The sequence below is a fragment of the Macaca thibetana genome, chromosome 6, assembly GCF_024542745.1.
Source record: "Macaca thibetana thibetana isolate TM-01 chromosome 6, ASM2454274v1, whole genome shotgun sequence".
Taxonomy (NCBI): Eukaryota; Metazoa; Chordata; class Mammalia; order Primates; family Cercopithecidae; genus Macaca; species Macaca thibetana.
This window is the reverse complement of record NC_065583.1, coordinates 127,092,072-127,109,587: the sequence shown is the minus strand read 5'-3', so window position 1 is coordinate 127,109,587 and position 17,516 is coordinate 127,092,072. Positions and strand designations below refer to the sequence as shown.

The window sequence follows — 17,516 nt, the reverse complement described above, 5'->3', positions numbered from 1 at the left end:
TGACATCACTAGCTGGAATAATATCAAAGACATTCAGAAACTATGAATATAACATTACTTTTGAGCTGTCAGATTTTTAAAATACAGCTGTTAGTAACAGGGACACAGAGTACAAGAGGAGAAATTTTCACACACATACACAATTGCCCTTTATATTTTTCTACACCAATTGTGGTGTTTATATAACAGTTAATATTAGGGAGTCTACAAATTTTGAAAATCAATCTTCCATAAATATGAAAGTACCTAAAAATTCCTTTATGCTAAGGTACTCTACCCTGTTGTTTACTGACAAAATGCTTGAGATCCTTTATTTAACACATATAATTTAAAATATATTCTTGCTGTTCCTGTTGTGTCTTAGATTCTTGGCAGCTATAACCGAGGAAATTTAAGCACTGAAAAATTTGTGGAGGAAATAAAATCAATTGCAAGCGAACCCACTGAAAAGCATTTCTTCAATGTCTCTGATGAATTGGCTCTAGTCACCATTGTTAAAACTCTGGGAGAAAGAATATTTGCCCTGGAAGGTATGTCTATTTATCTTATTGCTGCATGTTCTCTCTGCAATTCAAAATCAATGTAACGGGATTTTTGTATTTATTCCTAACACATGAGTAATACATTTTTTTACTGTGTACAATAGCTAGCATGGAACAATGCTCTTTTATATAAATCTGTCATTGAGACAGCTGTTTCTCAGCACGCTGTGTCTGCTAGAGGCTCTCTTTGTAAGGGCACGGTAGGACAGTGCTGATGGGACAGCCGATGAAGACAATGGTCAATGTATATGTGCCAGGACAAAAATGTTTCCATGTGCTTTATTCCTTTTCTGTAACATAGATTTAGAAAATGAGGGTACTATCTCAGGTTTTGTTTTTTTTAAATTGTTTCTTCGTTTCATATTGAGCTGCTACATACAAGAGTGCTCTTATGCAATAACTTCTTTGTTCATTTATTTTCTCTGTATTTTGCTCCTTGCCCAGTTTAAAGGTCTTCATGGAACTCTGCCTTAAAATCCATGGCAATGAAACATTGGTTCACTGTATTTGTCTAAATCATGTTACTTCTTTGCAGATTTTCCCTTGATTTTTCAATGGTGACTTGCTGTTAAGGATAACAAGTTATGGCATTCCCCATTCTGCCTTCGGTAGAGGATGTCAAGTAGCTAATTACTTTGGAACTAGATCTTTCCTAAAAAAATCTTCAGAATTGTTATGCCAGGCAAACTGGCAAAGCTTCTTTCTTCACGTTCTTTGATGATCTCTAGCCTCAGGGAACATGCGCCTTTTCTCCAACTAGGGAGAGAAACCACCAGAGAATTCTTTTCTCCTTAGGCTACATCCAAATCCAGTTGATCGTGTCCTTATGAGGACACCCTAAAAGACTGTTATTTCTGCATCTTAAAAGCAGAAATTTAAGAGCACCTTCTTGGTCTCCCTGATATGATTGATAATAGGAAACAGAAAGACAAAATGGAAATGAGACATAACTGAAGAAAGTGGACCATTTTGATTGAGCATCAAGGGACTGGGAAAATGCAGAAAAATGAGACTATGAAAATGTATAGAAAGGAAAGAAGATTATTTAGAGTTATGGCTTTCAAACTTTTTTTGAGTGTGACTCACAATAATAACTACATGTTGCTTTTTGACCCAGTGCACATAAATATATACATATAAAAATAAGGCAAAGTTTCACAAGATAATTCTTATTATCTTGTGATACACTGTGATGGCTTCTCATCTCTTCCATTCTACCCTAATCTCTTTCAATGAAAACAAATGCTGGCTATACTCAGTCTGTTGATTTCATGACTGGGTCACAATCCGTACTTAGAACATTTGATTTAGAGGTGATAGGAATCTACTGCCCAGCCAGACTGAATTTCTCTGCCTCCCTTTTCCCCTGGCCTCTTTCCCCTGTGCCTTTAGAAACAGAACACTCTAATTGTTTATGAGTCTGGAGTTACAGCTGCTTCTGAAGAACTCAGCTGTCTTGTGCTCTGTGTACAAGTCATTTTTAAGTGGCTTTGGTCTCTCAACAGCTATCCCGGTGTCATTTACCAATAAACCAGATTATGAACTTGGCTGGCCTTAAGGAAAATACATAAGGTCTTCCAACTCATTGTGTACTTTTATTTTTAATAACATGGGCTAAGATATGATAGAAACAATCTGTAAAAATAATTTTTAAAAAAAGTTACATAGTTACATTTCATAGTTCAAAAGAATACAGTGTCATTTCTAAATCTCCTCTTAAATAAGCAAGTAATCTAAGACTGGCAAAAATGAAGCCCACATCAGCTGGGGGAGGGGGAGATCAATGATCTGAAATGACATTTCAGATTGTTTCTAATCTGACTACACCATGGGTTAAAGGTGACATGTTGAAGAGCCCAAACACTCCAAGAAGTCTCTATATTTAAATATGACATCATTTTATAAGGAACTTTACAGATTAAAAATGTCTTCTGTATCATCTTTGTTGCTACACTACACCAAAAGCAGTGTTTTGACTAGATTATTTCTTTTTTTTTTTTTTTTCATGAGATTTTTACTTTATTTCCTTGTTGCTTGGGAAATCTCCATTTCCTGTCAACATGTATCTTAAGATGACAAATAGCTGTGATTAAGAAATTTCTGCTTGTCAAGGACAGTGCCATCTATTGAGGCAAGTATGCCAAGGACTTGCCTAGTACATCAGAAAATGGTCTACTGTCTCCATTTCCCATTGAGCATTGGGAGAAAATGCCAACATTCCTAACCAGAGGCTGCACAGTGGTTAGAGGGGCTGGCCCAAACACCCATGAACAGTCCAGGGAGGAGTTTGCAACAAGAAGCCCAGGAGAATATAGTGACCTCTTATCATGATGCCACTGCAGCAGGAAGAACTTCACATAGCTTCCTTCTGTCTGTTCTCAGCTGAAGACAGAATAGCAGCAGGGCAGGTGCTGGAAATAATGCAGGCTTCTGTTGCTGCATTCTTACTGATCTTGCAGATAAGTGAGAGAACCCCTGAAAGCATTGTGGACTAAAAATACATGTTTAAATTAAAGTTAAAGTGCATCTCAGTCATTTAAATTACAGGACAATTCGTACAAGAGATTAAAATGATATATTGGAATTATTGATTGCCCTATTTAATCTAGTCCTACAAAGGTAATTACTGATGTATTTGTTCACAATTTTATCCATGTAAATAACTAACAAATACAGTTACCTTCACAAATTTGATTATTCTCTTGCCTCAACGAAAGGGCAGACTGACTTTCTTAAGTGCTATTTTTAACTTATCTGCAAGACCAAATAAATCAGTAACCCCTAGTGCAAGCAAATAAATCAACATTCCATCAACTCCCTCAGGAAATTGTGGCTTTGGGTTTGTGAATATTTTGAGAATAATTTGAGAGTAGCAGACTGCCATAAAATGCTCTGAATTGTCTCTGCATTTCAGTAAAGAGCTTCAAAATGGCTACAGGATCTTTTAAATATATATGATTGAAAGGCATGTGGGCAGCCCTATCCAAAGACCCCTCCTGATCTGTGAGTGACACTTACCAGCAGTGATTAGAGCAAATAAATGCATACTAAAATACCTAAACCCTTTATCTCTCAATGAAACTCTGACAGGATCTATGGCCTGAATATGGGTGGAACTGATGGAGCTGAGAAACCTCCTCAAACATGTGAATGAAATTTTTTTCAGTCCCGTAACATATTAAGGGAATTTCTTGACAGTGTTCCCAAGGCATGGATTTGGATAGGAATTTCCTCCTGTAGTACATCCAACTTAAACCATGTGGACCCAAAGCACCATAGGATCCACAACATGCTACAGTATAAGAATGGAGATTTCTCAACCTCTCCAGCAAGGACAGGGCCACTAATGAGCAAGAATTTGAGACATGAGCCCTTTGACTATCTTTCTCTGTCTTCTACCCAGGCCTACCTAGAAATTTTGAGTTGAGAAATGTATGGCTGAAAATGCCCTAAAATGTTTGAAGTTCTGGTTGGTAAGACCACAAGTCCTACAAGGTATCTGTATTCTGCAAGTCAGTAGTGCATGAAAAGGCATTGTTACTTATTTACAGTGATATTTTCCTATGTTATAGCTACAGCTGACCAGTCAGCAGCTTCATTTGAAATGGAAATGTCTCAGACTGGCTTCAGTGCTCATTATTCACAGGTATGTTGACCAGTTTGTGGAAAATGAAATATATGTCTGCAAGACTTCCTTTCCCAAAACCAACATCTAGCCATCAGGACTGTAAGTGCAACGTGCAGTTCATAGCTTAAACAATTATGCAGGCTATGGTGATGTTTGCTAATTCAAACAGGAAAACGTCGTTTCACAAGCTTCTTATTAGAAAAACATGTTCTCTCACACAGCTCGTTTTGTTGTATTAATAGTTGTGAATCAGACAGTGTGAGCTGTGCCTTGTAATTATGTATCTGTCTAAATGAAATAATTTAACATATTTGCTACAGATGTGGAAATTTTTCCACAGTGTCAAGGAATTCAACAGTCTTATTACAATTCCGTGTTCAAGACCTACAATTCTTGGCACCCAGAATAAAGTAGAAAGGCGAGATTTAAAAATATATCATTTGCAGGTAATGAAAGAAAAGGCATAATGGTCCTTGCAAAAGAATATGGACTTTTTTTTTTTCAAAGAAAGCTTTTTTATTTGTTTGTTTGTTTTTGTCCAGATCCTGATACGTGAAAAAACAGAATAGAAAACCCCAATGGGCAAGTGGGTAGAGAGATCAAACTTAGAGGACAGTCACTACCTGATTTTGTGACTTTGAGCAACAATCTTACCATCCTTGGTACAGTTTCTAATTATAATAAGAAGTTTATTTTTAAAAAGAAATTTATAACTAAGGCCCATTCAGATCCCCCCCAATGCGATGTAGGTCTGGCTCCCTTACCTCTTCGGCTGTCCTGGGTCCAGAATATGGACCTTTTTTTGTGCAATTTTACTGTATAACTTGGGCAAGTTATTTGTGCCTCGATTTCCTTTTCTGTAAAACAGGTATGGTAACAATAGCATCTAGCCCATAGAGTTATCATGAGGATTATATGAGCTAATAAATGTGAAGCACTTTGAATGGTATACCTATACACATTGTTAATGGTGTTTAAGTGTTTCCCCTTATTATTTTTATTAAATATAATTATCTTATCCGTTTGCATGTAAGGACTGGGTCATGCTTGGAGCAGTAGGAGCCTATGATTGGAATGGAACAGTTGTCATGCAGAAGGCTAGTCAAATAATCATCCCTCGAAACACAACCTTTAATGTTGAGTCTACCAAAAAGAATGAACCGCTTGCTTCTTATTTAGGTAAGGCTTGGATATAATTATAAAAGAGCTGTCTTACTTTTCAATTTTTTACCTTTAGCATTATTTGCTTATGTTTCTATAGGCTTGCAACCATATAGCAAGATTATTTCAATGAGTCGGGTATTTTTCAGAACCCATGCAAAGTTTCAGGCCTCTGAGCAGCTTTAGTTAGTCAAAATGACACACATGGAAGACATTGTTTGTTAGCAGGGCTATCTAATGCAGGGAATGGTTTTGGATGATATGTTCCCTTTCTGATATGTTCAGTTTCTCTGTATCTGGTATCAATTTTAACTTCAAGAAGAGCTTTGAACCTGTGGACAAGAAATGAGAGTAGAAAAGGAAACCTCAACTTCTCCTATATCCTGAAAACCAAACTCGCGTATTGTCTTAAATGTCTCCTATCATTAATTTCTCTCTATGGGTCCTAATTTTGGAAAAGAAAAATGTATTTTGTCATGTAACTTCTTCTTTAATAGCTCCATTCACAATCAGACAAATATTGAACTTAAACCCAGTGATGTAACATGATCCTCTTTCCCAGTGTCTTGCCAGAAATGAGGAGGTATATGTCTGGTACCACTTTATTTGGGATCTATACCAAGCTGAGCAATGCCTAGGGGATGCCAGGGAACTCTCCCATCACTGAACAAAGATCACTGTGAACGACTGGGAGGATCTAGAATAGAAAGGACCATCAGGATATGGATTCCCAGCTCGTACTCACTCAGCAAATAGTTGGAGGCTCCTCTTTTGCCCCAGGCATTGATCTTAGTGCTGGGGATGCAGTGATAAAGAAAAAGAATACCTTGGCCTGGAAGCATTCAGTTTCACATGTTAGCATTCCTCTCTGAGATCTTTCTGTCCCAGAGGCAAGTCTTTTTCTCTCTGTCCCAGTTGCTTTCTATTTTACCAGGAAGGTGGCAGGTCTTTACTGCGGTGTTTATACATCTCCTTATTTAAGGACACCTATTAAAGCTGTAGGGGCAGCAGGACTTAAGAAGAATAAAAGGACTATAGTTTTAGATGACTAAAAATGTAACAGTCAACAGCAGCTACACTGTGACTGCTAAAATCTCTTAAGACATGTAGAACTGCCTGAATGAAAGTCTACTCTGTTTCTCATAGAAATCCTATTACATTCCACTCTGGTCAGCCGACAGCTAGAGTATCTTGTTCTAAGTATCACATGCTAGAGGGAGAAAATGACAAACTAGGATGTGTCAGTAAAAGATTACATAGAGAAGTTAGCTCCAGAAGCAATTCCTTGCTACAAGTCTCACTCTCTCCAAAACTTAAAGAAATTGAAGGTTAGAAAACAAAGTGTGCATTGCATGTCTTTTAAGTATTTGGAGGATTGTGATATAAAATATAGGGGTTAGGCTTAAAATTCATTTCAAATTTCAGCATTAAAAGAGATCCTATGGAGCATGTAGTCTTAATTTCCAATTGAGAAACTGAGAGATAGAACAATTGTGTCCCAGCTGCCTATGACAGGTGTGAAACCACAATTGAGACTTCCTGATTCTTATGTCAGTGTTCATATCACGATATTGAAATAACTGATTCTGGGTTGATTAAGAAAGCACCGCACAAATACTGAGTACCAGCAATGTGCCAAACACTGAGTTTATAGAGAATAAGAAGATAGATGAGGCAGGTCAATTCCTACATTCATAAATCTTACTTTTTTAGGTGAGAGACAATGATGGAACAAGCAATCGCTATCAGTATGATATGTGCTATGACACAGAATATCTAAAAAAAGAGGGCTGGGGATTAGATTAGATATCTTCTAAAAGTTCGCTACATCCTAAGGTTCTATGAGACTGTTTACGTGAAATACCTTGGAATCAAGAACCAGCTTAACCTGAGGCTTCTTTGTATTCTATGTAGAATAAATATAGAACATTTATCTTCCTATATAATGGATGACATATAAATTAGTAAAACTCCTTGTGAAAGGCATTTGACAGTGTGTTTACAGAGCTATAAAAATGTTCATACCACATTTATACAGAAATTTCACTTCTGTGGACCTAACCTAAGGAAAAAAATCCAATATTTAAGAATGCCAAGTGAACAGTTATTTCCACTGTATTATTATTTATGGTATTGAGGGAAATGCCATTATCCTAAATGCCCCAAAATATGCAGATAGTTAAGTAAATAGTAAATCCACTTAACAAATATTGTACACTCATAAAAATAAAAATTATAAAGCTGCTGATACTAAAGACTTGAAGCAGTTATGGTACAAGATGTACAATTAGCGATAGCCATGAGGTCATAGAGACTTGAGTTTGTTTTCTGATTCTGCCTCTGGCTATGGCTTTAGGGAAATTACTTTCCCGCTGAAAGCCTCAATCTTACTATTTCTAAACTGGAAATAATTACACCATATATATCATTTGGATTGTTAGATTAAGTAATGACTGTATTTAGTACTGTGCCTGACACACAGTTAACAATCAATGGGTGTTGTCTATTATTTTATTATGTAAATGTTATTTAGTATTTTTTATTATGTAATGTTATATAATAAACATTCCTCTTATTAGTATTGTGGTAGGCAGAATAATGATCCCCAAAGATGTCCATGTGCTAATCCCTGGACCCATGAATAGGTTACTTTGCATGGCAAAAGAGACTTTTCAGATATGATGAAATTAAGGAAAAGATGGGAAGATTATCCTCAGATATCTGGCTGGACCTGATATAATCAAGCATTCTAAAAATCAGAGAACCTCTCCTGGATGTGGCCAGAGGGAGACAGAACTATGGGAGAATGGTCAGACAGATGCAATGTTGTTGGCTTTAAAGATGGAGGGGGGCCACAAGCCAAAAACTATGGATGGCTCCAGTGCTACAAAGGGCAAGAAAATGGATTCTCCTTGATAGGCTCCCGAAAGGAACACTGACCTGCCAATATCCTGATGTTTAGTCCAGGAAGCTCTATGCCAGACTTCTAATATACAGAATTGTAAGATAATAAGTTATGATGCTTTAAGCCACCAAGTTTTTAGTAATTTGTTACAGCAGCAATAGAAAACTCATACATAATACAAAATAATAATAGTAGCTGACATTAGTACTATTACTAGTAAGTATTGAATATTTACAAAATTAAAGACACTGTGTGAAGCCCACAAAGATGTGTATGATATTGTTGCCACTCTTAGGAAGCCCACATATTTTAATTGATAGCACTGTAGTTTTTGGTATTCTTAATTGTATGTGATTAAATTCCTTTAAAATAAGTGAACTTTTAAGAATCCTAAGTTTGTCATTCCCAAAAAGCTTTGGTTAAACGTTGCTTAAAGCAGACTTGGATAATTCAACTTAAAGATGGCACTGTAAGTGAGAAAATATTAAAAGAATCATTTCTGACCACAGTATTTATAATATATGACTTCTCTCTGTCCAAAAAGGAAATTTTTGGATATGTTTTCTACAGTGTGCTGAGATTTCCTTTTCTGTTTCAGAAATTATTTCATTAGCTTACTCACAAGTGAGGGTATGTGACATTTTGCCAACATAAAGTCTAATACATGTAGGATTTCTTTCAAAATAGAAAAGCATCCAAAAGGCAGGACAAATACCTTGGTTTTTTTTTTTTTTTCACCCAAAATAATATTCTAAATCTGAAATGAAGTTTTCAAAATGTTTCTTTGTGGGGGTCACAAATTGAGAAGACACTGAATGTATTTTTTCGTAAATCTGTATGGATTGCAAGTTGTAAGACTATGAAAAATCTTATGAAGGAAGCAAAGAGGCAGAGGTTCTATTAGAAAAATCCCATGCTTATCCATAATGATCAGGGAGCTGTCAAACATCTGTCTCAGGACCTAATCGTACCCCTATCTTTCTATTACCCAAACTGCCTTATGCCAATACGCATTGCAAGTGGATTTGGTGGTGAGAATACAGCTGGGATTATGTTCCCCCGCTTCCTCCACCCACAGTTTGCTGAATTCTATTCCTGCCAACAGCTTCCAAAGGAGAAGGAAAGATCTGAGGCAATGTCTTGGCATCAAGACAGATCATACCTGTTTCCCATTACCTCACTAGATCCTGGCCCTTTACCCCAGAAGTGAATTATGAGAACTGACAGAATTCATTCTTCATAAATTCATGCAAAGGGCTATGCCACCCATTTTGGCCTTTTCTTCCTCTTTTTTTTCTCTTAATTTGAGTCAGAGTTTCTGTCTTATTGCCCAGACTGGAGTGCAGTGGCACGATCTCTGCTCATTGCAACCTCCACCTCCTGCATTCAGGTGATTCTCCTGCCTCAGCCTCCCGAGTAACTGGGATTACAGGCACCTGCCACCATCCCCTGGCTAAGTTTTTGTATTTTTGGTAGAGACCGGGTTTCATCATGTTGGCCAGACTGGTCTCAAACTCCTGACCTCAGGTGATCCACCAGCCTCAGCCTCCAAAAGTTCTGGGATTACAGGCGCGAGCCACCGCGCCCAGCCCTTTTTGTCCATCTTATTCTTTTCTTTTTCAGGAAACACTATTAAGCTTAAATATTTATAATTATTTTCCTTCTACTAAATTTAGGCTTTACTTGGCTCTGGCTCTCTTTTTCTTTTCTTCTTTCTTGTCTTTAGACACCCAAGCCTCAATTAGTAACTATGCTAACTGTCCCTGAGATTATTTCAACTAATATTTTTATTTATGAAGTATTAGTCATCAAAGAGAGTTAACTAAATAATCTCACAACTCCTAGCCTCAAACAAAATTTTCAACTTATTTTTAAAAGAGGCCTTTTATCAAGTTACATTCACAGCTCTGCAAATTACACACACACACGTACTAACACTCTCATTCTACTCCCTTCTTTATAGTTCTTAGTAGAGTGGCATGAAATAAAATGGCCTTCGTTTTGCACATTCTTCTTTTCCATTTTATGTATGTATAAACATGGCCTGAAAGATTCATTTTAAAACAATGTTGTTGTTAGTAATATAAACATATAACACATTACGTGTTTGAAAAAATATTTTAGATTCTATTATGTATAATAATAAAAAAACCCTCAAAGAAAGATGAAGGAATGAGAATGTGAGGAATATTCATAAAGGATAATATGCGTGTGTAACTGTGTTCCTTTAGCACTTGTAAGAATAAACATATTGTATAAAACTTTTTTTCCTTTTTAACACTTTTGGAAGAAAGTCAAACTTACTTTATAGTAAAATACTTGGTAAGTGAGTTAGAAAATGATATTTTTCTCAGTGAGAAGTGCTATTCTGTGGCATTTTGAAAAATAATCTGACTTCTACTGCACTGAAGAAATCTGGTTATTAGAAGAGTTATTCCTTTTATAAAATCAAAATCTGCATGTGATAATTTTATTCACTGATGTTGCTGTGTTCTCAAAACACAAAGAACAAATCTGATTTTTCACTCAAAAATTAATCTTAAAGACACAATTTATGCTCTTCCTGTAAGCGGCCTGAGATGATCTCTTAAAATGGTTTACTATTCACTTGACCCAGAACAACCCAAAAAATTATGCAAATCAAGAGATTCAAATCTTCATGTTCACTTTAAGAACATCCATGAAAATACCCAGGCAATCAGGGGTGTGTATATCTGAAAAGCCAGCAAGTATCTGAAAGATGTGACTTTCCAGAAGCAGTGTGTGCTGTTCTGTCATTGCAATGGTGGAGTTGGTAGATGTGCCCGAAGCCAAACAGTGGAGCTGGACAGAAGGTTTATGGCCCCAAAAGAGTGCTGAAAGTTTGTTGCACATGCTTAAAAATATAAAAAACAGTGCTGATCTTAAAGGTTTGTATGTAGATTCTCTTGATCATTGTGTACATCTAGGTGGGGGAAGCACCCAAGATGCACTGGCTCTATTTACAGGGCTCATGGTCAGATTAACCCACATGTGACCTCCACCCCCACTGTCGCACCCACCGCACTGAGATGATGCTTACTGAAATAGAACAGATTTTTCTAAACCAGAGGAGGAGGTTGCGCAGAAGAAGAAGGTATTCCAGAAGAAACTGAAGAAACAAAATTAATGACCCAGGAATAACTTCAATATAAAATATATGCAAATAAAATCAAAAGTAGAAAAAAGACAATTCAAAATTTTAAAGAGCATGGAAGCTCAATTAAAAAGAGGAAAGATCAGATATGTGAAAAACGATTCAAGCTCTCTGTTGAATAAAGTCACATTAAAATCACAGCAAGGTACTGTTGTTAGACAATGTTTAACACCTATTAAAACATACACAAATTTAAATAATAGTGATAATACACAAAGCCTGGGACAGTTTCATGAAATTGTCTTTCATATGGCTGTTCATAGAACAAAGTAGTACAAATTTTCTGGAAACAATTTTCTAGACACTATAAGAATCATTAAAAACTTGATCCAGTGATCTATTCCTTAAAATTTACTGTCAAAAAATCCAGAAGAGGGACAAATTTAAATGCACCAAGGTGTCTTTGAAATCTTAAGTGTAATACCAAAAATATTAAAACCACCTGAATTCTAGTGTTTTATCGGGAAATGCTCATGTAATATAAATGTAATGTCTTTATGCTTTAACCAAGAGAAATCATCTTCAATTATTTAAAATTACAATTTAAAAAGCTAGTAGCAGCACAGAAAAAGTTTACATTTTCTCTGATCCAATTATATAAAAAGTATTAAATTCTGTAGTGCAGACACATATATCCAAATGAAATACAATCGATTTATTACAAAATGGGGTGGGGGTGTGCCATGTTTTTGTGTGTGTCATCATTGTTGTATCATTTGTGATTTTAAATAATGAAAAACTCAGACTGGGGGTAAATAGATTCTCCGGAGAAAGCAATTGTGGTAGATAGAGAGCACATTAAAAGCCTCCACCAGAACAAATTCTTACATGCACTGAAGAAAAAATATTATTTTCAAAATATAACCATATAAAAATGATTCTCTTGGTCATTTAGAAAGAGTTTTAATTTATTACATGAAGACTTTAAGGGTCCAGGTGGTATATCTGGAATCTTTCTTTTGTTAGGTTACACTGTAAACTCTGCTACTGCTTCTTCTGGAGATGTGCTCTATATTGCTGGACAGCCTCGGTACAATCATACAGGCCAGGTCATTATCTACAGGATGGAAGATGGAAACATCAAAATTCTCCAGACACTCAGTGGAGAACAGGTAAACTTGAAAAATATTGTTTTATTTAAACTAATCTATTCATACTCTATGTATGTTTACTGTCTATTGTCCTAAACTTTTAAAAATGTGTTATCCACATATTCAGTAAAAACTGGGAACAGGGCCCCATGTTAGGTTCTTTGGAAGTGATGTATAGTGTCTGTATCTTTCTCTTCATGTTGGATGGGGGTGGAGGTAAGATGTATAATAGGCTGGGCACGGTGGCTCACACCTATAATCCCAGCACTTTGGGAGGCTGAGGCGGGCAGATTACCTGAGGTCAGGAGTTTGAGACCAGCCTGACCAACATGGAGAAACCAAACTCTACTAAACAGCCTGACCAACATGGAGAAAAAAACTCTACTAAAAATACAAAATTAGCCGGGCGTGGTGGCACATGCCTGTAATCCCAGTTACTAGGGAGGCTGAGGTAGGAGAATCGCTTGAACCTGGAAGGTGGAGGTTGCCGTGAGTCGAGATCGTGCCACTGCACTCCAGCCTGGGCAACAAGAGTGGAACCCCATCTCAGACAAAAAAAAAAAAAAAAAAAAAAAAAAAAAAGATGTAGAATAGATGTAGATACAGACATACAAATACATACACAAGAAAAGAGATCCAAAACATTAAGAGGTACGAAATTACCAGTGGCCCAGACAATACAGTCAGAATATGATGAGATTGCTTTAAGCTAGGATTGGTGCAGAAGAGCTTCTTAGAAGATGAAATTTGGGCTGAATCTACAAGGGATGATAGAATATAGATAGGTAGGAAGAGCAGTGAAAGAGAAAGTTAAAAAGATAACATGGACTCATATTATGTGAGGTTTTGAATGGCAAATTAAGAGCTTGGATTTTATCCTGGAGGTAATGGGAAACTGGCTATAATATTTAAAATTGGAAAATTCTTATTAGGTGGTATTGAATATTAAAAGAAATTTGGGAAATTATACATGAAATAACATTTATATATGTATATATATAAACTGAAAGAAACATCATAAATATGCAAACATTTACACACACGCGCGCACACACACACACATACATATTAACTGAAAGAAAGATCTAACCATGCTTTTTGTTGTTGTTATTTTTGAATTGTGATAGCTCAGGGAACTTTTATCTCTAAACAGTTTTCTGTCTTTTTCAACAGTTCTACAAGGAGGATTTATTAACTTTATTCCACAGTCCTTTTACAGAGGGTGGGAGAGGGGTTCTCCTTAGCCTTCACTAAATATTCCAACTTTTAGACTAGAGAGGCAGGGCCGCATCAGCCCTGCTGTTCTGCAGGAGTCCGAGCTGCAGCCCAGCGCAGCAGTAAAGCTCAGGTGCGGGGATACTCACATTAGTCACGTCCACAGACTGGGGCATGGGGCTTTCTAGCCCCATGCCCCGCAGGAGCAGTATCTTTTATGACAGCACCATAGACATAGCTTCCAGGGTCTCTACAAAGGGCAGGCTGGCTACAAGAGTAACTGCACTCTGGGAAGTCAAAACTATGTCATCTTCATCAGGTCCTTATAAATCATTTATAGTTCCACACAGCCTGAATACAATATCCCAATAAGAGGTTATTTTTACCCGATCAGGGGTAAAAGCAACAGCTTAGCCTTAGTGGTAAAGTTGAAATCCCAGCCTCAGCAGATTCCCAGGGCAACAGAGTTAGAGTAACTAAAGGTCAGATCCTCATGTATCAGGTGAAAGGGTTTTATTAACTCTTTGCCCACATTTATACTCGGAAAATGCATAACAGTTAGAGTAAGGCTATTGTTATAGCTCAAACTGGAGGTAAGAAGAACGTAAAATAAGATGTCAGCAGTAAAAATGGAAAAGGAAGGGGCATGACAGATATCAATAAGAAGAAATTGGCAATAGTAAAATGAAGCATTTTAGATGACATCTTAGTTCCATTATCACTCCATTAATTGTCTACAAGACAAGAAGTGTCAAATTTTATGAAAATTTACCTATGAAAGTTGAGGAGAGTATCATGAATGATTTAAATCATGAATGACTTCAGTTTCAGCCTGGGAATCTGAAAGAAAGGTGGCTCCATGATTAGAATGTCAACACCTCAAGCAATTTAGGTATTTTTAACAGTGACGTTTGGCTTTTAGACATGTTCCTTGTAACAGTAAGCACAAATTCAGATATTTGCATGTGCCAGTAAAGTAAAATCAAAATAGGTAAAGTCAATGAGTAAAGCTGCTGGGTGAAAAAACACAGGAAGTGGTGGGAATCATGGCCCTGGGCAGCTTGTAAAATTCCACCGAGCTCCAGTTGACCCAAGTTGCCATATGGGAAGGAAAACTCAGTGTTGCAAGATCTTCTATTTTATTTATGTTTATAATTAATTCAACTTTTAAAAAGACCTCTTAAGCCCCTCAAAAACCTGTGAGAAAAGTGCACTCAAAAGGCAGTGTCTTTTGCCCACATGCCTAGGAGCAATGTCTAGAAATGTAGAACTGAAGCCTTGAGAAGGAAGACAGAATGATATTTGCAATTGCCTTAGTAGAAATGTTTAAGAAGGATTGGTTATCTAGGGTAAGAGAATGGAAAAAAGCTACATGTCTGAGCTTTAGAAGAGGCCAAAATTCAGAAAATGGGAGTGGGGGAAGAAGCCAGTAAATATGAAAGAGTGTCTATGCCACAGGGGCAGAAGCAAGATTGTAAGAGTAAAATCACAGAAGCCACTACAGGGAGATGTACAATAAGATAATTATTAAGAGCATCAAATATTAAACATAGAATAATATTTGAAAAACTTGTTTAAGCATTTAGGTAATGAAGTGTAAGTTCTCTGCTTTTGTCTAAATAGAGAAAACATATTGCTACAAGGGATGATCCCCCTGCAATCCTTCCATATTTTTCTATATCCCATAGCTGCTGGGATAACACTTAATCATTTAATTGAGAAGACAATCTTCCAAGACTATGAGGTGAAATATGCCACACCAGTATTCCAGGACAACTCAGTTCCTTATAATGTATTTAAACATATATGCAACCATTACAGAATGCATTCTACTGCTTATCTAATTTTATTTCCTTAAAAAATCACTATAGTATTACTGACCTTTTCTGATTTGTGGAGAAGAAAGAGAGGTTAGAGTGAAATCTAAAGAAATTCATTTTGTTACTGTCAAGCAATGAAATCTGTAACAGCTGTTCATCCTCAAAGATGGAACCGACTAATATTCTTTATCCTCATGAAAGAGCCAATAAATAACTTTCAGGGAGCATCAATTTCTATCTTTCATTTCCTTTGCCAACTAGCTCCTCTACTAGATTGCTAGAAGTAAAACAAATGTAGATTTCAGCTTCCTTGAGAATTTCCGATGTTCATTGGGCTGCTTTGTTTCATTTTGTGTCCTAGATTGGTTCCTACTTTGGCAGTATTTTAACAACAATTGACATTGACAAGGATTCTAATACTGACATTCTTCTAGTCGGAGCCCCTATGTACATGGGAACGGAGAAAGAGGAGCAAGGAAAAGTGTATGTGTATGCTCTCAATCAGGTAATGGTGTCTGAGTTTGGTAGAAATCCAGTAAAATCTCTTCCTTCTCTTCATTTTTGAATAATAGGTTCTACTTTTTCACTCACTTTGAAAAAACAGAGCAAAGAAGCTATCAGGATTTATTCACTCCACCAACCCCTCAGTTTTGAAATGACCATTTATAATCCTAATAAAGTAGCTCCAACCCTTAGATATTTTCTGCTTGGAAATGTGAATTATGTTTAACACTGTATAGGATAAAGGAGGTAAATATAAATCTCACTAAACTGTTAAATAAACCCACAAGGCTTATTTAGGCTGGGAGGCTTATCAGCTCTGGCCTGGAGGTGGATAATAACCTCAGCAGTTAAATCGGATAGGGTTGAGGGGGAGAAGTCATGAGTTTCAAGGCAGCGACACTGCAGACTTCCAGGAAATACTTCACTGGGCTGGAGTGAGATTTTGTCTTCATGCCTGACTTTAGACATCATTTTTTAAGTTAAATAATTTTTAATTTCTTCATTAGAAGAATGTTTTGCTCTTTACAGCAAAGCCAGTGTTTATTTAGCTTTTCCAAATATGTACATTCTCTCCTAAATTGATTATTTTAAATAATAAATCATATATCTTTCTTCCTATCATTTTTTGGCTTCCTCCTGTCAACTTTTTTTGTCCCAGGCTGTTTTGTTCTTTTTCAAGAAAGTGTATTCTTGATCACCTTTGCTAGTACTTTCTGTCTCGGATTTTTTTTTTTTTCTTCCACTCTAGGCAGCTTTAGAGAAAGTTTCCTTTTAAAGCAGAATAAATTTTCACTTTGCACAATATTGGGTGAAGAGGGGATAGTGGTACAAATTAAGGATTTAAATATTATTTGGCCTGAAAAAGATGCTCTGAATTATATACTCACTCAATTGCATTAAAGAGAGATTCCATTAAAGTATGTCTCCCATACTTCTACAATCTGCTCTTTGGAATCCCTAACTTTGCTCTCAGGCACAATTTTAAAGAAATTTTACCACCCTTACCACTAATGTACAAATGGCTGTTAATAGCACTGATTTAGTATACTTTAAAATTTTTACTCTGCTGTAGTAATGATGGAAATCTGTAAATATCCTGTTTATCTTTCTTCCAGACAAGGTTTGAATATCAAATGAGCCTGGAACCTACTAAGCAGACGTGCTGTTCATCTCGGCAGCACAATTCATGCACAAAAGAAAACAAAAATGAGCCATGCGGGGCTCGTTTTGGAACTGCTATTGCTGCTGTAAAAGATCTCAATCTTGATGGATTTAATGACATCGTGATAGGAGCTCCGCTGGAAGATGATCACGGGGGAGCTGTGTACATTTATCATGGAAGTGGCAAGACGATAAGGAAAGAGTATGCACAAGTAAGAGTTGAAACCTACAGATTCCCACCCTTCAGTGATAAGTCAGTTCGATGCCAGGCATTACCTGTCTAACTTCATGAGTTATTTAATTTCTTCCTCCTG

The 17,516-nt window shown here is 36.6% G+C and overlaps 1 protein-coding gene across 1 annotated transcript in view; it reads left to right on the top strand.

Moving 5' to 3' along the window:
- ITGA1 (integrin subunit alpha 1) overlaps positions 1-17,516 on the top strand; it is a 168,061-nt gene that overhangs the window by 106,451 nt on the left and 44,094 nt on the right. Inside the window, exons 9-14 of the mRNA XM_050794090.1 lie at positions 365-530; positions 4,115-4,188; positions 5,205-5,349; positions 12,378-12,523; positions 15,899-16,042; positions 17,157-17,414. Of these exons, the coding sequence (XP_050650047.1) occupies positions 365-530; positions 4,115-4,188; positions 5,205-5,349; positions 12,378-12,523; positions 15,899-16,042; positions 17,157-17,414 (933 nt within the window). The remainder of the gene's footprint in view (positions 1-364; positions 531-4,114; positions 4,189-5,204; positions 5,350-12,377; positions 12,524-15,898; positions 16,043-17,156; positions 17,415-17,516) is intronic.